Below are 26,130 nucleotides of genomic sequence, written 5' to 3' on the forward strand. Positions count from 1 at the left end.
CACGGATCCACAATGTATATGTGAGGGGACACAAACTTATTTATTTATTTATTTTTGATATTTCTAAAGCGCAAACAAAGGCCCGTGTGTGTCTCGGCGCTAAGTATCTGAATTATTTACCCTGAGAGGAAGGAGCGGGATCTATTGATTGAAAAGCCAGGTCTTAAGTTGCTTACGAAAAGACCAGAGAGAAGGGCTGGCTTTGATCAAGTGGGGCAGAGTATTCCACAACTTTGGAGCCGACACCAGGAATCTTCTGTCACCCCATGAAACAGTTTTAGTGCGGGGAACCACAAGATCAATTAGACAAGAGGAACGTAGTGTTCTAGACGGGCGATAGGGAATCAGATTGTGGATGAGATAGGCTGGTCCTAGATTATGCAGAGCCTTATACACAATGCATAGAGTCTTAAACTTTATTCTGTTTCTAATGGATAGCCAGTGTAACTCTCTGATGGTATTCGAGGCAGATTGATGTTTGGGAATTTTTCCCAAAAGCCTGGCAGCTGAGTTCTGTATTATTTGCAGTTTGTTCAAGACTCCTTCTTGTGCATTGAGGAATAAAACATTGCAATAGTCCAGAGTGGACAGCACTAAGGAAGTGACCAGGGTTTTACCAGCTTTGTCTGGAAGAAAAGGGAGAATTTTTTTTAATGAGTTTCAGTTTGTAAAAGGCTGAGGAAGTGATCTGGTTGGCATGTGGGTGAAAGGTGAGGCGGTCATCAAAAATGAAACCCAGATTCCTCACCTTGCTAACAGGCTCGGGAGGGGGGCCTAGTGAAGATGGCCACCAATTGGACGACCACTCCGGAGTTAGCGGTCCAAAGATGACTACTTCTGTCTTATCGGATTTTAACTTTAAACAATTGGAGGCCATCCAACTCCCAATTGCTACCATGCCTGATTTAAGATCGTCCGCTATTTTATGGCCATTGTTCTTGATGGCTAGGACCAGCTGTGTGTCATCTGCATAGGATGTAAGGCTCATCCCATAAGCCCGAATGACATTGGCGAAGTCCGACACGTAGATGTTAAAAAGTGTCGGACTTAGGGATGAGCCTTGAGGTACTCCACCTGGCAGAGACAAGGTGGACGAGTGGAAGGGTCCCATTGTGACTACCTGGGTTCTGTTGGCCAGAAAGGAGGCCAGAAGTTTGCTGGCATTCCTTTGAACACCCATGTTTTCGACACGGTCGATCAGAGTAGCGTGATCGACCGTGTTGAAGGCTGCTGATAAATCAAGCAGTATCAAGACTGCTGTGCCCCCAGCGTCACGGATTAATCTGATGTCATCCGCTGCTTTAATCAGAGCCGTCTCCATCCCATGGAATTGGCGGAAGCCAAACTGGGTTTCATCAAGTAAATGATGTTGCTCTAAAAAGGCAGAGAGCTGTTTATTCAGAGCTTTTTTTGCTATTTTAGCCAAAACTGGTAGGCTGGCAATAGGCCGGTAGCTCTTAGTTTCGTCCATATCAAGGTGTGGTTTCTTTAGGAGTGGTTTAATAAGGGTTTTTTTTAAGCTATCAGGGTAAATACCTGTGCTAAACATAGCATTGCATATGGAAGAAATAGCAGGAAGAACCACTTCAATGACCGGTAGTAGAACTTTGAATGGACAGGGGTCAAGTGCCGAACCTGATCTGATGGTGGATATTATATCCATGACCTGAGAACTGGAAATTTCTGCGAATTGAGAGAGAATAGGTCCAGTATATATATCGGTCAACATGTTAGAGGGACTTTTGGCAAAGGCAGAATAAATATCGTTAATTTTACTGAAGAAGAAACTGGCTAATGCATCACAAAGGAGTTGTGAGGGGGGTGGAGTCAGATTGGGGGAGTAGCCGGCTAACTGCCTAGTGGTCTCATACAGGGTTTTATTGGAATTTTTGGCTATCTCAATTCTGTGACTAAAGAATATTTTCTTGGCCTCATCAATCATAATTTTATATTTGGCAACCGTTTCTTTATATTTTATTTTAGCCTCCTCTGAGTAGTCTTTCCGCCAGTGCCTCTCCCTATTCCTGCACTGTTGTTTTTGTTTTCTTAAGGCTGCAGAATACCAAGGGGCCGATGAAGTGGATCTATTACGCGATCGTTGTTTAACCGGAACCAGCGAAGATGCCGCCGAACCCACCCACTCATAGAATTGAGTGGTGGTGATATTAGGGTCGGTTGATAGAGAAGGGATGGAAGTGATTAAAGAAGTTTCCAGGCTGGAGCTATCAATGTCGTTCCACGCCTGGAATGCCTGATGGGTGTTGAAGGGGAGTAAGGGAGCAGCTGTATGATGAGTGGTTAGTGACGCCATGATAACATGATGGTCTGACCAAGTGACAGGGAGAATTTGAGAGACATGTAGATTTTGTGAATTAGTGAAGATACCGTCCAGTGTATGGCCCCCATCATGCGTGGGTGATTTGACCAATAGAGGTAGACCAAAAGTGGTCATATCCCCTAGGAACACGGCAGTGTCTTTGTCCTCCATTTTATCAAAATTAAAATTAAAATCACAGAGGACAGTGAAGGAACTGTCGAGAGCAGATGATTCCAAAATGGACCTAAGGTCGGAGATAAATCCAGTTCTTGATCCCGGTGGACGATACAAAAGGATCCCTTTAAAATTATCGGAGGGGGTCAACTTGACAGAGAATTGCAGGGCTTCACAGGATGGTAGAGGGATCGTGTTGGTTCTGACAGTGAAAGAGTCACGTACAATAAAGGCGATCCCACCACCTTTCCTGCGTGGTCTATCCAGTCTGTGGATGGAGAATCCTTTAGGGACTGCAATTACTATATCTGGCTCAGACGAACTGTCCATCCAGGTTTCTGTCATAAATAGCATATCTAAGTTGTTGTCCTCCATCAGGTCAGCTATGTCCTGTCGGTGTTTCCCAAACGAACGGACATTTATGAGGGCAAGTGAGAAGGATTTGGGTGAGTAGGACTTGGACTTGGTAGGAGGGGAGGAGTTGAGCTAAGAGGGAATCTGTGATTGACAACAGGGACAGATTTGGGGAGAATCCACAGCAAGTAATAGCGGATCCAGTGCAAGACATGACTGATGTTGAGGGGTCGTAAAAGCCTGAGCATGTTGGACGTATATGGTCTAGATGAGTCTAGGCCAGGCAGACTCGGAAGACCAGGGGGACTGGCCCTCGGCCCGGGCCATGTGCGGACGGGCGCAGACGGGCTCGCCTTTGGCGCGCCGCCGGCGCGCCCGCTGCGCGGACGGGCAGGTCTGTTGTTTTTATCCATCGTTTAGGGTGGGAGGAGGGTGGGACTAGCGATCAGCTAGACCGCCAGCCTTCCCCAGGCCAAGATGGCGCCTGAAGTGAGTAGAGTAAGTGACCAGCGCCTAATAGCGGCGGCGCTATGTCCAGTAGGCAGGTCAGGAAGGAGCCTTGGGCGACGCGAATCTTGCGCCAAGGTGGGGGCCAAATTTAATAACTACAGGTTAAAATATTTACATTTGTTAAAAATCGTTATTTTTAGATCAATAACGAAGCGCAATTCTGGAAAGACACAAGAGCGCGCAGAGAGCGCAGAGAAGCCCCGGCTTCCGCCTCAAGGGTGAAGTAAACAAATACCTCGAGGGTAATGACAGACACCCTTTTGTATCCTGGGAGGGCGGGACTAGCGATCAGCTAGACCGCCAGCCTTCCCCAGGCCAAGATGGCGCCTGAAGTGAGTAGAGTAAGTGACCAGCGCCTAATAGCGGCGGCGCTATGTCCAGTAGGCAGGTCAGGAAGGAGCCTTGGGCGACGCGAATCTCGCGCCAAGGTGGGGGCCAAATTTAATAACTACAGGTTAAAATATTTACATTTGTTAAAAATCGTTATTTTTAGATCAATAACGAAGTGCAATTCTGGAAAGACACAAGAGCGCGCAGAGAGCGCAGAGAACCCCCGGCTTCCGCCTCAAGGGTGAAGTAAACAAATACTTCAAACTAAAGCTTCATTGAAAAGCCAGGTTTTCAGGGTACTTTTAAAAGAGCCCACATCCTCAATAACCTGCAGGTGCAGAGGAAGAGCATTCCAGCGAGCAGCCCAGAAAAGGAAGATACTTCCCATTTCTTCTTCCTGGTTAGGGTTCTGGAGGGAAAATAATGGAAAAAGTCGCTGAGATACATATTCAGGATGTAATTCCTAAACTTTATTTTTGCCCGAAAGGGCAGCCTATGTAGCTCCTTGAGATGGGCCTGAACAGAAACATACCTCTGGATATTCAGCAGGAGCCTAGTAGCAGCATTCTGCACCAACTGGAGTATCTTGAGCAGGTACAGCGGGAGGCCCCAATAGAGTGCATTGGCATAGTCTAGCTGAGATGTTATGAGGGCATGGAATACCTTCTTCTAACAAACAGCAGAAAGAAGGAACAGAAACTTCTTAGGGAAATGCAGTAGGCCAAAACAAGTCCCAACTGTGCTCTACTCTTGCGGTTTGAAGGACAAATTACTATCAAACTGTCATGACTTGAACAAAAGTTACCACTAACCTGATCAGCTGGGTACAGCGGGAGCGATGACGGAGGCTGTATTTCTCCTACCCTTATATGAAAGCACCTGCTAGTATTCAGAAAACTCAACCGATTATACCATAACAGGGGTAGGGGGAAAAAAGGGACAAACAAAACAATAAAGATGCAGCAGCTTGGTAAATCAATGAAGCCTAGGCTTGGAGTATATGGACCTCACTCTTATGGTAGCCCGTACTTCCTGCATATGAGACCCAATATAACACACATCAATTCCTACACAGTTTCTGGGTTCTATCAATGTGAATGTGCGAAGTTACACTTACATCTTTTGCTGCCGCAATCATGTCACACAAAAAGGATTCAAAAATGGAAAAATAAAGTACAGAAAACAAACAATGTTTTTACCACTTCCTCCAGTGATAAAGTACTAGCGGTGACACAGATTGTTATTACTCAATAACCAGATAATAGTGAACTTATCTGTAATCAGGCAGGCCTTTGCTAAAGATGTCTGGGTCTTACTGCTATCCCAGGTAGACTTCTGTGTTCTTTAGAGCCAACCAAGAACACCAAACGGTATTTGCTCCAACACTTAAATCCGAGCCTTTCAATCGGCTCCTATGCACTCGGTAATACACTCCAGATTTGTATTCTCCCCAACTGCAGGCACTTGAATAATGATGCCCAGATTGATCGAAGGAAAACACAAATATTTCAATCCCGCGCTGCCATGCGCTTATCACGTAGTAGATACCTGCACACAATGTGGCCTCCGATGTTTCTTTATGGCCTCGAAGTACATTTTTGTGCGTCGCGTCCTGAGCGCAACTGAAATGATTTACAATTCAGCATACAACCGCGCTGTAACTAAATATCGCTTATGCTCACAATATGCGGTTGCGGCTTCGAGCGTGGAAATGCGCTCCAGGCTCACCGCAACTGTAACAAACGAAGGCGCCTTCGAGCGCTTCCGAGAATCCAAGGTCACTTCTAGTGAGAGATCACTCTCCGCTGATAGCGCGGTAATGCGCTTTCCAGAAAGGCTTCATAAGCAAAGAATCTGCTTTACCAGGGTGGAGACAAGCATCTCCTTTGTAGCTTCACTGCAACAGGAACTCCGATATCAGGTGACAAGCACCTGATAGTAATCAAGGAGGTGTTTAAGTAGGAAAGATAGAAGAGTGGAGAGGGATCAACTACACCTCAGCATTATGGGATATGTCGTCTCTGCATTCATTCCCCACTCACGCTATATGTGTCTACAGCGCCCGGGGTAACATGTGACACAAACTTCACTCCAGGGTTCTACACAACCACAGTAGGAGTCTAAGGAGATGGAGCATAACTGGGCCAAATCTCACCACCCAACAAAAGGTCCGGAGATACAAATACCATTATCTCTGTCTTGCTAGTGTTGCACTGAAGGTTGCCCTGGCACATCCGCTGCAACACAGCTGAAAGACACGCTTCAAATCTGTATTGGGCACTAGAGATGTTCCCGTCCCAAGTGAGAACAATCTGCATATCGTAAGCATAGGAGATGACCTGCACTCCAAAGGATTCCGCCAGCGGAGACATATAGATAGTGAACAATGCCTGACTCGAGGCAGAGCCCCGGAGAACTCAAAACTCAATGGACTTAGAGTCAGAAGCACATGGTGGCATCCACACCGAATGAGATCTGTTTGATAGAAAAGAATGCAGCCAGGCCAGACGGTCCCACATATCCCTATGTCACGCAGACGGAGCATCAGGATAGGATGGTAAACAGTTTCAAATGCTGCAGAGAGATCTAAAAGCAGCAAAGCCATCTTCTTCCCATTGTACCAGACAGTTCCAGGTGAATGATTAACTATTAATTGGGTTTGTCAGGGCTAAGAAAGGAAAGGCATGCAGAAACAGACCATCGCACAATAGATATTGCTCTACAATAAAAACTACTACGCAGCTCCGACTCACAGGCACCAACTGCACTGTCGATCCGCCTGGTACGATTGACCTAAATTACTAAAAACTCTCCTCAAGTATCTGTCTCCAGAAACTTCACTGCCGCTCGGATAAGTTGCTCTTTTTTACGGTGAGTCGAGTTGTCCAAGATCACCTCAGATCATTGCATGCTCTGTGCAGCAGCAGGACGCAAAGCAGAACCCCTCCCCATGGACTATGTTGTCCCCTTCTCACTCCTTCTCCCCACCCCAGGACTGTTAGACCTGCAACCACCCTTAATTCTTTCTAATCGAACCCCTTCCCAAGTTTTACCTCACGGACGAGTGGATGTAGGTGAGAGTTAATGCTTTGCATCCTTTACAAACAAAACAAGCATTGGCATAACCAATAGGTCTCGCCTTCGGGTCTTTATAAGTGTTTAGTTATCCAGCACAATATCCTTGGTGCAACAACATCAAGTGCTGCATGGCTAAACACTTATAAGGACCCAAAGGCGAGACCTAATGGATATGCCTGTTTGCCATAAAACAGAAAGATTCTCCTGGATGATGAAGCCCTGAAATATTTGAGTTGTGCTGTTACAAGTGTGCCTCTCTAAAAAGCGAATCGGTCCCTATAAGGAAAAGGCTCTGTCTAGAAAAAATATGAAACAAAATGAACAGTTTCCAGACTGACAACAAACCTTCGTGCCATCAACACTGCATATTAGTAACCTTGTAACTAAATAAACCTCCGCTACTGAGGCCCGCCTCGCTAGTGAGCCTGGTGCATGGGGGCACAGGGATTGGGCGAGGTTAAGCCTGCAACCCACAATGCTTGCTTATTTTCATTGAAGCAATGTGATATTTTGCATTCAGATACCGCTCGCAGATGACAACTCCTGAGGAAAGACCCAGCCAAATCTGTTGTGGTTAATTTTACGTGCAAATCACCCACGGTAAAAAAACGAACTTGGCAGAGGGATCAAAACAGCCCCCATCGCCAGGTGTTACTGGGGCCGGCAATATTTCTGAGAACAAAACATCACCAAGCAACCCCCCAGGTGTGGCAGAAGCCGCCATTGTTTCTGGAAACAAGACACCACCAAACACCCCAACATACTTAATGGGCCATGAAAGCAAACAAGCACGGTAAGGTCGTCAAAGGGCTGCGGGTCCAAGTAAAACAAAGGCTTTGATTGGACAAATTCAAGATGCTCATCTGCAAGAGGCGGTCCTGTTCACAAAGGCAGCGTATGCACTGCCCCCACCGTAAAATGTACACATTGCTTGCAGATACGAGAGGGGAGTGTGTGTGTGGGAGGGGGGGCTGCAGATAAATGAGCTAATCAGTATGGGCTGCTGGTCCCAAGTCATGGTGCTGCGAAATCGTGAAGAATGCAGTAACACAGTGTGCTGACAGTGAGGGCAGGCAAACACAGAGGCCTTACTCTAGATATCCAGGGATAAAACATTGAGGAGGTCCTTCCCAGGAAAGCAGAAACTGTTTTGCATGGTGATGTTATGTTTTTCTACATTGTGTTACAATACGTTTTGATGTGATTATTTATAGTGTACTAGCATATACCGGCTTCTTAGCGCTAAGAACAAAGGACCAAATCAAGAAAGGACCAATATAATAAACAAGCAGCAATGAAAATAAGTGGGAGGGCGGGGGGCCGAGAGCAGGGACGCGCAGCGTTTACCTTGCAGGAGCGAGCGCGATAATTCCTAACAGATGACACCACTCGCTCCCGCAAGGGAATCGCTAAACATGCACGCGTTGCCATTAAAAGCCATGCAACGTGTGCACGTTTTTGGGCAAAGAAGTGAATCGATTTTAAAAGGTCACCTCCTATGCAGCGCATGCGCGCTGCATAGGAGAGACCTAAAAAACTATCTGCTATGCACTGGCAAAGAAGCAACCCCCTGAGGGCTTGCTGACTCATTCCATCAGAGCCAAAACTGTGACCACTGCGTTAACTTGCAGCGTCCCTGTCCTAAACATCTGTGAGGCAGAAACATGGGCATATCTGCACACATTTATCAAGCACTACAGCATGGGCAGTAAAGCTTGCTGTGGCAAGCATTTTTGCAGTGGGATTCTCCAGGACTTCCTGATCTAAATCCATTTGCAGACCCACCCCTGGAGTGGTGTTACTTAGGTTTTTGTTCTAAGGTAAGAAACCTGCAGCTAGAAGTCTCTACCAGATGAGCAAGTTACTTACATCTGGTAACGCCTTATTCGGTAAAGACTGTCCACCTGCAGATTCCTTACTGACCCTCCCAACCTCCCTGCTCTGCAAACAGATTCCTCCACAAAAGGGAACCCATTTAAGGTCTCTAGTGGCTGCACACTGGTATATCAGTAACCTTCATGGCTAGAAGATTCTGGCCTGAAACGGTAATGAAAAGTACCTGAAGTCAGCACGCTGGGGTGATGCCTTTATAGACACTGCGCAAGCACAAGCAACTCCACCTACCAGGGTGCAGAGGTACTGTTCAAACAGTTTCCAGCTGCAGTCTGACATCTGGGCAATATTCTAAAGCAATGAATCTGTCCCTAGTTAGAGTCACTACCAGATAAGGTGATAATGAAGGTAAATAACGTGTTCTTCTTGATTTAACTAACTGGAAATGACAGCTATAGTCCAATTTTCCCAGTAAAACGTTTACTGTAGGTTTTTTTTTAGGACAGCTATTCCAAGTGTTTTTTGTATGTGGAATCGTAGGAAGCACCTGCCCATTTCTAAACCCTTTTCGCATTTCAAAAGTGGACCCCACCCAATATAATGTACTGTAGCAAACTCCTAAAACTCACTTTTTACTGTAAACTACATAATCTGACAAAAAAGGAAGAACTGGCAATGGACAGAAGAGGATGAACAAAATTCTTCCACTACACCTGGTTAAAAAGTGAATCAAGCAACACAATTGAACATTAGATATAGTAATGAAACACATATGCACAAATAAATGCTGCGCAGAAGGAAGGAAAGTTCTTATTCCATAAATCCCATCAGTATAAACCACAGGAGCCACCCGTAGACCTAAGGGGACATGGGTATACAAAAGTAACATGCAACAATGTCTTTTTAGGTATCATAAGGAATTATAATTCATGATCTATGCAATACCAAAAATGTATGCATCGTACAGCGCCACAAATCAGCAAAGAGAATATAACCAAATAATCCACTTTATATAGAAATTTCTGAGATCATTTGTATTTATTTACAGCATACATATGCTGTGCAGAAATCCTTTTGTTCTTTCTTGGACTTCAACTTCTTCAGCATTATAGAATATTATAGAATCTGCACGTTCGTGTTCTTTCCACTGATCCTTGATTTTATTCTGATCACTTTTTGCACGAATTCTTGAGAACTGTGTGTTCACACAGAGCACTCATTTCACTGGTTTTAGTAGATAGGTTTGCTGCATAAAAATACATATTTGATCTGAGAATCTTCTGTATAAAGTGGATGATTGTCAAATCTTGGTTGTGTGGCGCTGTACAATCTATGAATTTTTGGTATTCCTTAAAGCATAAATAATAATCTCTAATGCTACCTAATCGGACATTGTTGCATGTTACCATTTCATAACGCGTGCAGAAGTGCGCGATAGCTTATTTTACGGAATAAAAAAGAAAGGCATTTACATTGTTGATAAGAAGTGTAAGTGGTCCTCAAATTGCAGGGTAAAATAAATGTAATACATGTGAGCAAGCCAGTATCTGCAGGCATGTACTTTACCTGGATGTGGTATTAATGTCAGTTTCTCCAGCATGCTCCAGGCTGGAGTGGGAGTGGACATGCTTCTGCTCCTGTACCTCTAAGATGTCCAAGTGGGAGACGTGTCCGTGACCGAGGTCTTCATGCTGGATTTCCACCACCTGCACCTGGCCAAGCCCCAGGTTCTCGAGGAGGCTTGTCAGTCCATGGAAGGACAGGGTGCCGTTTTGACCATAATGCATGAAGAGCTGCTGAAGGTAGTAACTCTGCTCCTCCTCTGCGTCGCCGAAAACACCTTGCCCGCCATCTACTCTGGCCTCCTGGAGATTTCCTTGTTGGCCTTTGTGCTGAGCATCTTTTGTCACAGGAAGCACAGAGGGTTTGAAGTGACTGGACGAGGCATATGACTTCAGGTCACCATGGCAGAGGTGGCTGCAGATGAGGAGGATCAGCCAGAGAAGGAGTAACCGCGGCATATGATTTACAGGGGCCATCGAAAGACGAGATCCTGAAAGAGAAATAAGGGCGATTGAGGACCACTTGTCACTCCCTATTAAAGATACCACAACACGTTACAAGATCTCTACAAGAAACAAAAACAACTCATAGCAACACCTTTTGTGAGGGGTTGACACTCTGGGCTGCCACTTTAGTGCGCCACTGGAAACGGATGCCAGGTGGCACCTAGAATTATGAAATCTTACCAGATTAGTGCGAGAGACTATGAGGGATAAAAGAACAATACATCACTTGGTCTGGCACCTTTTCAAACTCCCAGAATTTGAATTTTGGGCGACTCATTAACAACTTTGCCATCAGGCGAAGCTGCAGGTCAACAAACCACTCAAGAAGGTAAAATCCTGCCCACTTGACTTCCTAGTCCTTCAGAACTGTCTTCTGTGGTCCTTCAATATCTCAAAGATCTCGACCCACAAATACTTATTTTTATTTGTAAGTACTTTTTTATAGGATTTTGGGTTACGTACCACTCCCGGCAGGTTACAAGCGCAGATGAGGGCATTTGGTAAAGCAAGGAGAAGAAGGATTACATTGATGTAATGTTTGGTAGTGTAGTGTCAAATGTACAATGTTTTTAAGTAATTTCAAGTATGGGTAAGTTTGGATGAATGGATGACAACCAGGTCACGGTCTGAGTTCAGTGTGAAGCAGCTGAACTACAGTAAGCCTTTGAGCCAGTTCAGCAAGGATCTGATGCTGCACAGGGCACAAGTGGCCAAAGGGAAGCTGAGCAGAAGGGGGTCTCACAGAAGGTTGGTGCTACAGTGTCATCAAGCACCGACACACACAGCACAGTCCACATGAAGAATCAGAGCACAGTCATTCATATCAGGACTTGTATTCGCACCAGATGGTGGCATGTCATGAGGCCAGAACCACCAAGGTGAGATTCATGGAGATGATGTAAAACTTGCAGAGAAGTGTCAGGGTAAGAAAAAGAGAACGCAAACTGCAAGGTCTTTTTAAGAAGGAATTGGCAAAGAAAAAAAGGTATGCAGGGATGAGCCATTCTCTGTCTATTGGTACTATTATGTTCCCAGCTTAGAGAATTGAGCAAAATTATTTTGAAATTCAAACAAGCTCTTTCCTCCAGCAGTAATGCCCTTCTTGGGGCCAATTATTGCCCTCTGCAACCATTTAGGGAGACACTGTCAAGCAGATGCCTTCAGTGGCACCAGCCATGGGCGATACCATTACGAGGGTCTTTGATGCTGTAGATTGCCAAGAGGCCATAGATACATTAATTTAATGGAATGACACTAGTATTATTGGGCCCTGCCCAGTACAATCTCTCAGCCAGAAAAGGAAATGTACCCTTTATGGAGAAAAGGAGAGCTGGCGGGTGCTCGGCCTCCGTCCCTAGTGACATATGCGCCATAGATAGGAGTGTTAGGAGTCAAACCAGTCAGGGAATCTCTAATTTGTAGGTGATAATGATTAGAGTCCTCCTTTTATCCCAAATCAATATACACCGAAAGGTTTGTCCTGTTTGAACAGCATCAGAAAACAATGAGTTTCTAAACCGAAAACACGGCAATAGAGCACACATTTGTTCGCATTATCAATAACAGTTTGCTTCTTTACGCCTTAAGCCAATTACACACTTTTTCTAATATTAAATGCAGTTACGTTTACATACGGTCAGGTCTGTCTTACATGTAACATGCATCATTATCCAACAAAAGCCCTACCACATGACACCGCTGTCTTCTTGCGCTTGACAATTATTTGCCCCCAACTTGTACGCAAACTATAATTCATGACAATGTTAAACTTTTTTGCAGAAAATGGGTGCTCAGAGGGTTTGATACTGTTTCGTGTTTCAGACCAGCATTTCTTCATGGTGTTGTTCTTCAGTGAATCAGTGGAGTGACAATTATCATTCTTGGGGCACCTTGGCGGAACGACAACTCTCAGGTCAGAAATGCTCAGATGCACAACAGTTTTTCAAGTCATCAGTGTTTTTCAAGTCATCAGTATTTTTAGCAGACGCAAGGGTGCTTGTGTGTTGTCCTTAATCCATCATATAGTTCTTTCTTAATTCACACTTTAAGCACCTTCTTCAGTCTACTGCGCTCATTCATTTCTTCGTCAGGAACACCACGACAAGTGTGATTCCACCCACTGCTAGAATTGGTGTTAAACCATTGGAAAAAACAGGTGTTAAATATCCCAGAATTTGTCAGTGGCGGCTACTCCGCTAAGGCGGAGGAGCGTCGCCCCACTGCTGCTGTGCAGCAGTCAAAGAAAGGTAAAATTAAATGGAAATAACGCAATTTTATCATCATTTTACTCTTCCCTGCTGCGGCAGCATGAGGGTGGACTTTAACATGTTCTCCATGCAGGCTGCATTACCGTCTGAATGGAGAACATGTCCAGACCCCCAGTCCCTGTCTGAGCACAGAACCACGGTGCTCAGACAAATCGCAATGCTGCATTGCAGAGTTGTGATTGGTTTAGGAGAGCCAATCACAACTCTGCATTGCAGCCTTGTGAATGGCTCAGGGGGGCTTGGCAGCTTACTGTTCAGCGGAGGAGATATAACGTGGGACAGAGCAGCGAGGAGGTAAGTGCATTTTTCTTTTTTTTTCTCAATTATACTTACCTACCCCTTTGCCCCTTCCCCCTGCCCCAACACCCCGGAGCTGTGGTGGACGCCACTGGAATCTGTGGAGGATATCCTTAGGTGTATTTAAACGTGTCTAATATTCCCTTCCCAACAGCTTTTATATGTGAAACGAGCCCTGTTATATGTGAGGCATCTAAAATAGTTTCTAAGTTTTCAATGACAACTGGAAGATAGGACGTTTGTAACAGCTGGATTATTTGTGTTGCATTGTGTGCAACTGACATCTCAAATCGTTTGCTGATTCTAGCGGTATGTCTGCTTTCAATTATGATGAATCTGTGCTAGCTAATTTGTCAAAGCAGGCACATGAGAACTTGTTAGTGTCTTGTCAATGGAGCAGAGTAACTGCTCCTTGCAGTAGGGTATGTCATTTCTAACCACAATACACAATGGTCTCACTCTCAGTCACTCAATAGCTGTATCCTTCCATCCCAGATCATTTTTGTGTAATCTCACCAAATGTCAACCATGCTTCATTGTTATAAAAACCTCAAATATTTTCTGTTTTAAGGACACCTTCAGTGTACAAATGTCATCAGAGTTGGTTGTATTGCAGCATTTATATAGCACTTACTACACATATGTGGGCCGCTGAAGCACGTCCCTACACGAGTAGCATGCTACACCATGTCGGGTGTGTGGTTGGAAGAATGTTTGTGTTTTGATCATGTGTTGGAAGTGTTTCCAGGTCATGCGTGATGACCACCGAGGTGCTGTTATCGTATTATGGGACGCACCACAAGGCAGTGTGTTGGATGATGAAGTGTAAGAGACACACGTGCAGTTAGCTTTGAACTGCTCTGCAGGTCCCTTTATGATACTTCATATGATATAGTCTGCTTAGCTGGCTACTGCACTGGCTGTTCAATCTGACATGTTGTGTTTAGTTGTGGTCCTCATCTGGCATGGTTGGAAGGAGAGAGAGAAGTGGAGAGATCTGTAGGTATTAGCATTTTCATTATCATCCAATATTCGAGTGTCCATGTGAGATGTAAAGAAGCAGTCAGATTGTATAGATATTTGGGACCTGTAGCGAATGAACTATATTAAAGTTCTCTAACATTGTCCAGCAGTGCTATTCCATGCCAGTTCATTTGGTGATGGTTTTGTTTTTTTACAGTAAAGTGCTGGTAATGGATAAACCTCTTAGCCGATACATATTATGTAAATTTAATTGGTGCAAGTTACAGTTTGTTGCAGATAGCTACAAATTACGGGCTCAATATTACTGTGGGTCATAACAGTTAGATATGGAAATATATCACTATATAAAGCCACAGCAAACCATATGTCAGCTTTGCATACCTGCATAATGAAAGCCGATTGCTGGTTGAGTGGTTTGCAATTCATGGTTTGTATTCGGAGCATTGTCCTGGAAAGTGCACGTTTTCTGGGCTCTGTTGCCTGGATGCAGGTGGAGCATTTATCTAGGAAATAGCCACGTACGTTTTCAACTGTCTTCGGAAGTGTATATGGCCCTGGGTGCTTCTAATGCGGACTGGTAGTGGGTTCCAGAGCGTGGCAGCTTGTACTGAGAAAGTAGTGCCTCCTATGGATTTCCTATGTTAAGGTGGTATGAGAAGTGGTCAGGCCTGGAGTGCAGTGTTTAGTTTGGTTTGGACTGCTTGAATTTAACTTGTAGGTATAGAGGTGCTTTTCTTTGGGAGGTTCTGTGGACAATGCAGAGTGCTTTGAACATTGCCCTTCTAGCTAGAAGTAGCCAGAAGAGTGACCGCAGGACCGGATGTGTCAACTTCATCATGTAATACAATTCATTTGCAAATTCAAGAAGTTCCCAGAGCACTCTAGAGGGAGTAGTCCTTCGTATTCCAATAAATAGGCTTTTTTTAACATACAAATATGATATTTTCCATGAATTTACCCACTGTATATGCCACCCCATTTCTTTTTTTTTGGATGCACCTTTCAAAACATCAATTGATATAAAAATAAAACAATGCATCAACCATTTAATAATGTTTTTTTTTTCTTAAGGAGTGAATTGTGACATTTTAAACTCCTGTACAGAGACAAATATATTAATGTAATCAGGTTTACTCAACATTCTTTAATACTCATTCAATTTATAAGGTTTAAAATGTATGGAATCATTGATGCAGTTACAAGGTACTCTGCAATTTCAACACCAAGCAGAAACTACTGCAATGCAAATATTACTTTATACTGTTCTAGTTCATGCTTTCTACCATGTTCCCCATAATTTTAGGTTTAAGTCAGTTTTCTTATTAATGTCATCAAAATAACATCAGCTTATGACAACATCAGCATACCTTATATCTGCCCTCATACTTAAAACGTTCTTTAGTACAATCTATGTCTACTTCTTACAGGTATCTTCTGCTTTGATGCAGATAGCATTTGTGGGCTACATCTTATATTCAAGACATACTTAACAAGAACGGAATTGTTTATCTTGGGGGTCTCCTGTGCTTGTTGTTATCCGGAGAAGCCGGATATATCTCGGGCACATACTTTCATGGAATTCCGATGACAATAGAGTAAGGAGGGGTTTTCATACCTCTTTAAACGCTGATTCAGAGTTTGACAGTGAGGCATGTATGCGTTCTATCCCCAAAGTATACCACATTCTACGGAGCGAGCCTAAATATGTGGGTGTTACTTGCGTTCCCCAATGTGCCAAGATATTTTGAAGTGCAGCCCTGAGGGCCAAGCCAATTTGTTTCCCCTTGCGAGATTTCAATGGGAACAATGAGGGGTTAGGCGGTCCCAAGCACAATGTATGTCGGAAATCGTGGGATCTGTATTTCAAACCGTAAATCAATTTCATCTAGTATTTTGGGCCAGTACGTTGACAGATGTGGGCAGTCCTACAATAAGTGCAGCAAGGTGCCCTCCTCCCCACACCCCCTCCAATACGTGGGGCTACAGTTTGGGTTCTCTTTGAGACGTATGGTAGTTAGGTACCAGTATGTAGCTATTTTGAAAGCCTTTTTTGTGCTTGCCCTATTTAGTGCTTTATGTTTGGCCCTATAATAAATCTCTCCCCAATCCTTTCTTGATTGTTCCCTCCCGAGTTGCTTTTCCAATCGCCTCTGACTGGTGGTGGGTTGTATAGCGACTGTTTGGCGCAACATGTCAAAGTTCGGAAACCGATTTTTTTAAGCCGAATTTTTGTAACCAGCCACTTCCTGTATCTGGTCAGTTTTCGACTGACCTTTGGCAGTATGTCTGGGTGGAGTAACCAATACCGAATTTGCGTATAATTGAGTTGCTCGGATTCAGGTAGTGAGTAATCTTGTTTTAGTTTTGTGAATGGAATAATCCCCTCCGTGTCAAACAGATGTCCTGCCGCTTTACAAGGTGTAGACTGCCATGTTGCGAATGCCTGTGTATCTAACCCTGACAAAAAAAACAACAATATTTCAACTGGTTTCATTGAGGGAGTCAATACATTACAACGCAAGAAAGAGGGAGACTTTTGGTACGTTTTAAAAAGTGCTCATGGCATCATATATTTAGAAGACAAAAATAAAAGAAACAGTTGTAACAGCATTCTAGGCACAAAATGCAGAGGCAGGCCAAATTGGACTTGGTGCGCAAATGTGCTTGTGACACATAAGGGTGGCGACACAAGTGACAATGTGAGAACAGCAAAAAGGCGCAATGTGACAAAGTGAGAAATTTATAAACAAGAGGAATTGATGGTTCATCAAGAGCGAGTTACAATGGTTGATCAAGATTTGACTGAGCAATTTAAGTGAACCATAATGGAGTTTTGCACCGCAAGTTGCTCTGAAGAGTCGACAACGTTTCAATCCTTTTGATTCAGGATCATCATCAGGACCGGGATGCCAATTATGGAGTGCTGAGGGTCAGGTCATGTGAAGAAACCTTGGAGAAGGAAACGGAGCCGGGGTGGACTGCAGCTAGCAAAACCGTCAGCGCTGTTGCAGGTAGCCAGAGGTGGCTGTGACCTAGATGAGACGAGGCTGGGTGACCGATGGGTAAATCCAATTGAAGTCGCGCCAGAGGGTGGTGACAGCAGTAAGAGGAGGGTACGGGCGGGTCACTGGAACCTGAGGAGCCAGGTGGACGACACACCAGGTCGGGGCAGCGATCCACTGGGTGTATGTGTCGGCTGCAGTCGAAGGCAGACATGCAAGGCAAACTGTTTGTTGGAGGAATCAATCCAGGGGACGGAGAGGTGCTGTGATCAGCGTCCAGTCGCCACGATCGTGTGCGACTGCTCAGAGTGTGCATCTAACCCTGGCGTGAACTCCCAGTTGTCTGTCAGTGGTGACATCGGGGATGGGAACAACGTAAATTCCTTCTTGATAGCTACAGCTTCCCACACCTCTAGCAATGATTTTCTAACAGGTGACCTCAAGAGGCTCTGCGGCCTATCCGCTTTCTTTAAACAAGCATTTACAATGCAATGGTTTTGCCTTTGTTAAAGTTTGAGCTAGCCCCCCACACACTGCGAGCCCCCCACACACACTGCGAGCTCCCTCCACACACTGCGAGCCTCCCCCACACACTGCGAGCCTCCCCCACACACTGAGAGCCTCCCCCACACACTGAGAGCCCCCCCCACACACTGAGAGCCCCCCACACACACTGAGAGCCTCCCCCACACACTGAGAGCCCCCCACACACACTGAGAGCCTCCCCCACACACACTGAGAGCCTCCCCCACACACCCACACACTCAGAGCCCCTCCCCCACACACTGAAAGCCCCCCCCCCCACACAGAGAGCCCCCCCCCCCCTTGTCTGGCAATGTACATCAGGCCCTCGGAGTTAATTGTGAAGAAAGACAAGAAGGAGAGAGAAATGGAGAGATGGAAATGAAGGGTAGGAAGAAGAGAGAGATGAAAAAGGAGAGATGGGCAAAGAAAGGGCAATAGGAAAATAGAGTGCAAGAAAAGAAGGAGAGAGAGTTGGTGACTGAAAGAAGAGAGTGAGAGAAGGCAAATAGAGAGGAAAGGCACGCGAGAGAGTGCAAGAGAGAGAAGCATGATAGATAAGGAGGAGGAGAGAGGACGCATGAGAGAGAGATCAAGAGAGAGGGAAGGCAGGAAGAAAAGTAAGGGCAGAATGGAGTGAGAAGGCAGAAAACAGAAATAGTAAAAGATAGAAAAAAGCCAAGATGAGGAGGGAGATGGAGAGAGGACACAGGAGTAAGAACAGGAGAGAGAGAAAGCAGGAAGTAAAAGGAAGGTAGGAGGTAAGGCATAAGCAAGAAGGAGGGAGGGAGAGAGCAGATGGAAGAGGGAGCAGGAGGGAGAGGGACAACAGAGGGAAAAGAAAGCATAAAGGAGATGGAGATAGAGATAGAGAGAAGAATGATAGATAGGGAGGAAGAGGAACACAGAGAGGGTTGGAAAGAGGAAAAGAGAAAGATAAAGAGTTAAAAGAAAAAGAAGAGAGTGCAGGAGAGAGAAGCATGACAGAGAGGGAGCAAGAAGGAAGGAGAGAGAGCAGATGGAATAGGGGGCAGGAGGGAGAAGGAAGAGAGCAGAATGGAGAGGGAGATATAGAGAAGAGAGAAGAGAGAGCGATAAAGAAGTAATTTAAAAAAAAGGGAGAGAGTGCAAGAGAGAAGCATGATAGACAAGGAGGAGGAGATGACGCATGAGAGACATTAAGAAAAAGAGAAAGCAAGATAAAGAGAAATAGAAAAGAAAGACAAGAGAGAGAGCAAGAAGGAAGGAGAGAAAGAGATCCATTGATCTTTGATGTGACAAGAAACGGCGTCCATGGGATGGGACGATAATACAGGGATTATATCATTCAGGGGAGATTCATGGGGTAGGAAAATAGTATCCATGCAATTTCGGAATAATGATGCATTACAGCGTCAACTAGCTGCTGGGTACGGTAGCTGGTTTTATGTGGCTTGCAGGATGAATTTCACCTTTTACAGTAAAATTGCTCCATTTAAAGTGGATCCCCGTAAGGACTTTAATGACCGGACTAGTTTTCAGATCACAGGAAGAGACTAGAGTGGACCCTGTTCCAAAAAGGAGCTGTCAGAAACCACAAAACTTGATGCAAGTTCTAAATTAATGCAAAAAAATGAAAATCTACAAAACTGTATTCAGAGTGTAGGTCCAGTTTTTACTGTGGATTTCCCGAATATTAAAAAAAAAACATTGCCTTCAGCAAGCTCAAATCCACACAATCTCCTGTGCCTTGCAAAACACTTATACAGCGTGCCTCCACATGATCAAACCTGTCGCATTTTGCAAACACGGCACACTTTTTAAGCTTTCTAATTTACTAATGGTGGGCACTTATTTTAGTCCATTTTCTGTCGCAGTCCTACCCTGACAGCAGCCTAGATCTTTCATCAGCACCCTGTCCCAGCCTGACAGCAGCAGCTTAAGTATGAACCACCTCAACAGTAGTCTATGCCCATCAGTCAAAAGCAAGACATTCTTACCGGTTTATAACAGGCTACAATATCAGATCAGTCTGTCAGCATCTTCTGTTAGATGCTCAGTGTGTGATTCTATGCAAAGACACATCGTGCCCAGACTTGAAGTTCTTTACAACATATCTGTGCTGCACAACAGTAGATAAGTGCCTTCTCTTTCTTCAAGTATGTACAGAAACTTAAAGCAATGATATTTATAAAAACTTACTTCGGCACTACTTGTAAGAATAGTTCTAGCAAAAAAAGCATAACTGCACTATTAAATTGTAAAAAGCAGTTATGTAATAAAGCACTGCTTAACTTGCATGATAAAATGTGCAAGTATAGTCAAATCCTCTATTTCTTCAAAACACAACTGTTGTTTCGGTATCGGTTCTGTATTATCGATCACAAAGAGAGAAAGAATGAGATACTCACACACCAGCCCAGGGGCGGCGGGTCGCGCAGCTGAGACTGTGCAGTGCAGTGAAGTGAACCAGCAGGGTGCAGCACCCCGAGTACTGAAAGCCCCCCAGAGTAGCAGTCCTGTGTTAAGACACTAGGTGGTGCCCACAACTTCTTCCAGCGTTGAGGGGCCTCGGTGCACCCCCGTCACCTGCGTAGACTTTCAGTGCGACGCCCACTCTAAGGAGAGTATCCTCCCTCAGTTCGCAGCTCGTGCTGCAAGTACCTCGGTGTGGCGATGCCCTCCCCTGGGTAGGCAGGGCCAGGCACGCCGTGTCGAGCCCACTGTGGCACCAACAGCTCGTTCACCTACTCGGGCGGCGGAGAAACAGCGCTGCTGCTCTTCAGTTTGTCGGAGGCCGCCTCAGACTTTAACAACGGACACGCGCACCGAAAGCAAACAGGAAGTGCCTCCGTCTATCGGAAGCGTCACCCTCACGCTTAATCAGTGAGACATGAAGAGCTCCACCCCTCCGGCCAACCAGGGTCCTAGCTACACGACGTGCACGCCCCCTACTCATTTCTTCGTCACATAAAGCCACCATGCTGGACTTAACATTGATCGCCCGTAAATTTTTACTTCCGTTCCCGTGCTCGTTATAACCTAATTCCATCCTTTCTCTGTCTTATCCTTTCCCTGTCTGTATGACCTTACTTTCTCCTTTCCACCACCAGTTTAGCTCATCCAGGCTATGTTTCTTCTCTTTATTTCTCTGTCCTCTACTTCACCTCTTACTGTACACCCACTCCGTAGAGCCTGGGCACTTTCTCCCGCCCATTTGTGATTTGTCCCTTACTGCCTCCGCGTCTTCCCTCATATGCCTCCCTTCTATATCCCTTGCGTTTCCATCTTTTGTAATCTAACTTATGCTTAAATTACTTACCATACTACATGGCAGAGGAAAATTATTTTCCTTCTTTTTCATTTCCTCCTAGACCTTTGAATGACTGAGTGCGACCACTTGTAGTGGTAATGGACCTGTCCAAAACACTTCGTTTAAATGTCTGCTGTGAGTAGCGCTTGTTCGCACTTACCTGAATAAGTCACGGCAGGATCAAAATTCCGCCAATAGCAGCGCGTCCCGAGCAGGAAGGCAGGGGCCGGCAATGCCGGACCAGATTCAGGGGCGTTCCTGAGAATTGGCTTTCGGCTGACGTAGCGTGACGTAGCCAAAAGCCAAAAATTCTCGGGAACGCCCCCAAATCTGTTCCCGCATTGACGGACAAACGTGTCTTCCAATGGCTAGCCTCCATTTATGGAGCTAGCCAATGGAAGACGGGGGTGGATTCCAAGCCCCATACTATAGTCATTAGGTTTTCGCCTGCGCGAAAAAGCTGCACAGTGCGCAGCTTTCGCCAGGCAAAACCTAAAAAGGGATTTTCCACAAAGGGAGTCCAGCTAGTGCCCTATCCTGGAATAACTAGGTTTTTTCTGATTCTGTTCTATTTCCACTCTACGAGGTATCTAATTATGGCCACCCTAAAGTACTCCAAAAGATTAGGAATCCCCAGACCACCCTCCTCTAGTTTCCTAAACCCCAATTTTCTTCACATGCATGGGCATCCACCTGCCCAGACATAATGGGATATGTCTTTTTGTAACTTCATGAGAGTTCCCTTTAGGTGGAGAGGCGGTAGAGTCTGAAATAATTATAATGCCTTAGGTAGTATTGACCTTTTAACTGCAGCTACACAGCCCAGAAGTGATAGGTGGTGATGTTTCCAGCTATTTAACTCCCATGTGATCTGCCGACTTAATTTAGCATAATTCAGCGTGCCCGTTTGGGTCACCATCGAAGCTAATTCAAACCCTAGATAGGGGATAGAATCCGCTGCTTGGGATTATGTCCCTGTGTCTCTGGGCCCAACAATGATCCTGTTAAGTGAAGGATCTGCGATTTCCCTACATTAACTCAGAACCCAGAGACCTGTCCAAAGGATTCCACTTCTTCTAAGAGTGACCTCTTGGGAGGGTCCAGTGAAGCGAGTATGTCATTAGCATATAAGCTTATTACATGTTCCCCCCCAAAGGGGATGCCCTTAACCTCAGGACTGTCTCTAACCCTTGGGCCAGCGGTTCAATATATAGGACAAATAGGAGTGGTGACAACGGTCACCCTTGACTAGTGCCCCATTGAATAGAGAAGGGTCGAGAAGAGACTTTATTAACCCTAATTGTGGCTGTAGGAGAACTATAGCATCCCGCTATCCAAAACTTGAAACGTTCCCCTATGCCAAAATTAATCAAGGTTTGTTTGAGATACCCCCAATCTACCAGATCAAACGCCTTTTCAGCATCAACTGTCAATAGTAGAGTATCCATGCATGTCTGATGTGCTTTGTCTAATAAATGTAAAATCCTATTTGTTTTGTCTCCACATTGCAGACTTTGAATGAATCTCGCTTGATCTGGTTCAATGATCCCGGGCATCAGGGGGCCTAATCTCAAGGCTAATATGCTTGTGAACAATTTCAAGTCCACATTGAGAAGGGACACCATACGATATGAGCCACACACTTTTTAGTCTTTCCCTGGCTTGGGTAGGACCACAGTAGTCGCATTCAGCATTCCAGTAGGTATTGATCCTTGTCCCTCAAATGAATTAAACAGCCATGCTAAGACTGGTGCTAGGATATGGCAAAGGGATTTGTAAAACCCCGCAGAGAAACCATCTGGCCCTGGGGATTTAAGAGGTTTAAGTTGTGCTATTGCTCCAATCACTTCCTCAAGCCTAATAGGGGCACCTAACATGTCTGCCTGGCCCCTAGCTATCAGATGTGTGGACTGTGTGGACCCCTTCTAGATATGTCGTCATGAGCTGTTCCGATCTGTTCTCCTACTTCTGTTCTCCTCCTTGTATAATTCCACATAAAAGTCCCTGAATGTGTAAGCTATGTCTTCGTCGTCCGCGAGTTCCTCCCCCCTATTGTTTTTAATAGCCTGGATCTTAGTCCGGTAGGTCCGGGCCCCAAGTTTCCTCACCAACATTCGCCCAGTTCTATCTCCCCCTATGTAGTAGGAATACTTTAAGCCTAGCGCTGCATATGCAGCCCAATCGAGGTCTAACCCTGCAAGTTCCATCCTTGCCGCTTTCAGCTGCCTCTATACCTTGGGCGTTCCAGTCCGTCTATGCACCCGTTCCAATTCTAAGACTTGTGCCTATAGTTGGTCTCTTTTTTCCTTACGTTCATTGTTCTCTGCTGCCGTAATAGCAATCATCTCCCCCCTAACCACTGTTCTCATGGCTTACCATAGCGTGGTTATAGAAATGTCTGGAGAGTCCTTCAGCTCTATGTAATCTTTGAAGCATTTAGTGATTTGTTTTATCACTGTGTCCTTGTGTAGCAAGCTATTTCTTAATCTCCACCCCCCAGTGTATTTCCGTTGTGAAGGCAACTGCATAGAAACAGTCACTGCGTCATGATCCAGGAGCGCTGCTGGTATTATACTCACTTCCGTCACCAACTTATTCAGCTCTGTCGTGCCCATTAGGTAATCCAGGCGAGCATACGTACCATGGGCGTGAGAATAGAACGAGTACTGCAACACTTGAGGGTGTTTTTCCCACCATAGGTCTATCAATCCCATGGACATAAGCCATCCAATCCCTTCTCGTGAAAGCTGCCCCCCTGGGTGCAACGACTGCCGAATTTGTCTTTAGCTGCTTCCATAACTATGTTTAAGTCCCCCCCTTAGTAATGTCATGAGAGTTTGACTATTCATGACCTCTGAGAGAGCTAGCTTCAGAAACTCTTCTTGTCCTACATTGGGGCTATAGACTGAACCTATCGTTATTGTCCGACGTGGAAGAAAAGAATCGCCTAGGAAAGACTCACAACCATAGTCGTGCCAGTCCTTGGATATGAAATGGGTCTCTTGGAAGAGGCACACGTCTGCTTCCGAGTTCTCTAAATATGAAAGGATAGCTTTTCCAGTTGTAGTGTTATTGAGCCCTTTCACATTATGTGTGAGAACTTTCAAGCAGTAATACAACATCATGTGAGTAAGAATTTTGCTATCTAGAGATATCCTAGCGAGCCCAGATCTCCTCTCCACCCCCGCCCTCAATATCATCCTCCTCCCGAGCTATACTGGTTAATCCTGTAGTTCTTTAGCTAGGAGTGCCAGAATCCTCCCTCCCCTACCCTAACCCCAACCTTTCCCTATATTGTCCAGGACCTGTAGGTCAATCTTGTGTGTCCTTGGTGTACAAAAGAGTTGGGTGCATAATGTGGTCAATCCCATAAAGGCCTCCCTCACTCCAGGAGAAACCCTCACCGCCCTCCGAGCCATATTTAAGACACTTATCTGCCTCTTCACCCCTCAACCGCCCTCCGGGGCATCTTCTCTTTAGACAAAGATTCTAAAACTGCTTGCTTTCTTGCGCTATTGTGGAGGGGTCCGGCTTCATTGTATACTCCTTAGTGCAGCCTCCTCTGACCCTCTGCCAACAACCCTACGGATCCGACACATGTCCTATAATGATCTACGTTGATGTAACTTGCCCTGCCCTGTGAATATCAGCCTGAAGGGATGTCCCTATGAGTATGCCACCCCTTGGTTCCACTGATATCTTGTCACCGGTTGAAATTCTCTCCTTTTTTGTAGGGTTATCAGGGATAGAGCCTGAAATAATGCAATGGGATGGTCTTGATATTAAAGTCACTCCTTGTCCAAGGCTTTGTGTAATATCAGTTCTTTCAGCTGAAAGTCCAGCAGATAAGCTATAATATCTGGAGGAGGTGCCAGTGTTCGTCTCTGCACCCCCACCATATGCGCTCGGTCAATCTTAATTTCAAAGTCCTGAGGAACCTCTAGGATGTTTCGAAACAGACCCTGTAGGTATTGAGTGATATCAGAGCCTTCTTATTTGGGAGGAACTCCCTTGACTCGAATATTATTCCGGCGTGAACGGTTCTCCAAGTCCTACGCGTGAACCTGGAGGTCGATTTGCTGTGCCTTAAGACGTATCACCTCCTGCTGCAACTGTTCCACTTCCTCCTCCTGAGCTTGGTTCTGTTCCTCCATGTCGGCCACCCTCTCGCCTACGGCATCTACGTCCCTCCTCACCTCTTTCAGCTCTGATGCGATTTCGCCTTTCAGGGTCTGTAGGTCCTCCCGTAGTATGTTAAATAGCATCTCTAAGAAAGAGCGGGTGACCGACACCTCGTTAGCTTCCATGACCTGTCCCGCTTGTGGGCTGGGGGATGTGCGCCCTTTTCTGCCAGTTTGCGTGGGAGGCTTGGCCAACATATCTTTAAGGTTACGGTCCTTTTTCCCCCTCGCTCTGTAGTCATGCTAGCTCTTGCTCCGACACTCCTTCTCACCACTTTATTCTCTCCTGTGCTTTAGGTCGCCTCTTCCCCTATTGCAGGTCCTTGCTGTGAAATTGTATTCAGGATCTCCCCTTGCACTCTGGTCTTTCTCGACAGGCTAAAAGATCTAGGTGCCTCGGCGTTCCCCTTGCTGTGCGTCAGTTGCCTTGTTCTCTGGTCCTCTATATGGCTTCCCTGGCTTGATTCCGATACAATGCTGTAATGACCCTTCTACCGGCTCCTGTACCGGTTGCTCCTCTCATGGGCCCCTTTATGTGCTCACTTGTGCCTATTCATCTTCTCCAAATCCTGGGCACAGCTTTGACCTTTTCAGCACCCCTCCACTCTCCCTCAATCTCCTCTTCGCTCAGCCTCTGTGGTTCGTCAATGTGTGTCTTCTTGCGATCTTCTTTCAGGCTCGCTCTATTGGTGCTCTCTTGGCTGCGTTGCCAAGCGGGTTGAACTGTGGAAGTGCCTCTTCTTCCTTAGTCCCCAAGCTTGCCCTGCGTTGTCGACTCTTGTGTGTCCCTTGCGCTCACAGTCTTTCGGGCCTCCTCTCGCACAGATTACCTCCTTAAGTTGAGGCCTCCTCCTTGGTCTTGGCCCTTACGCTGCCCCCCGCAGCCTTCTAAAATCCTAGCAGGCTCTGTCACTGCTACC

The 26,130-nt window shown here is 45.6% G+C and overlaps 1 protein-coding gene across 14 annotated transcripts in view; it reads right to left on the reverse strand.

The window, feature by feature from the left end:
• The window catches only part of SLC39A5 (solute carrier family 39 member 5), a 275,804-nt gene that overhangs the window by 147,073 nt on the left and 102,601 nt on the right, over positions 1 to 26,130 (reverse strand). For 13 of the 14 annotated variants that reach the window (XM_086963831.1, XM_086963849.1, XM_086963836.1 and 10 more), the window contains exon 2: positions 10,163 to 10,649. In XM_086963831.1, coding sequence (XP_086819957.1) covers positions 10,163 to 10,635 — 473 coding nt within the window. In that variant the 5' untranslated portion in view covers positions 10,636 to 10,649. Of the gene's footprint in view, positions 1 to 10,162; positions 10,692 to 26,130 lie in introns of all 14 variants that reach the window. The other variant, XM_086963841.1, reaches the window with a different exon arrangement.

The sequence above is a fragment of the Lissotriton vulgaris genome, chromosome 1_1 (genome assembly GCF_964263255.1).
Source record: "Lissotriton vulgaris chromosome 1_1, aLisVul1.2, whole genome shotgun sequence".
Lineage (NCBI taxonomy): Eukaryota > Metazoa > Chordata > Amphibia > Caudata > Salamandridae > Lissotriton > Lissotriton vulgaris.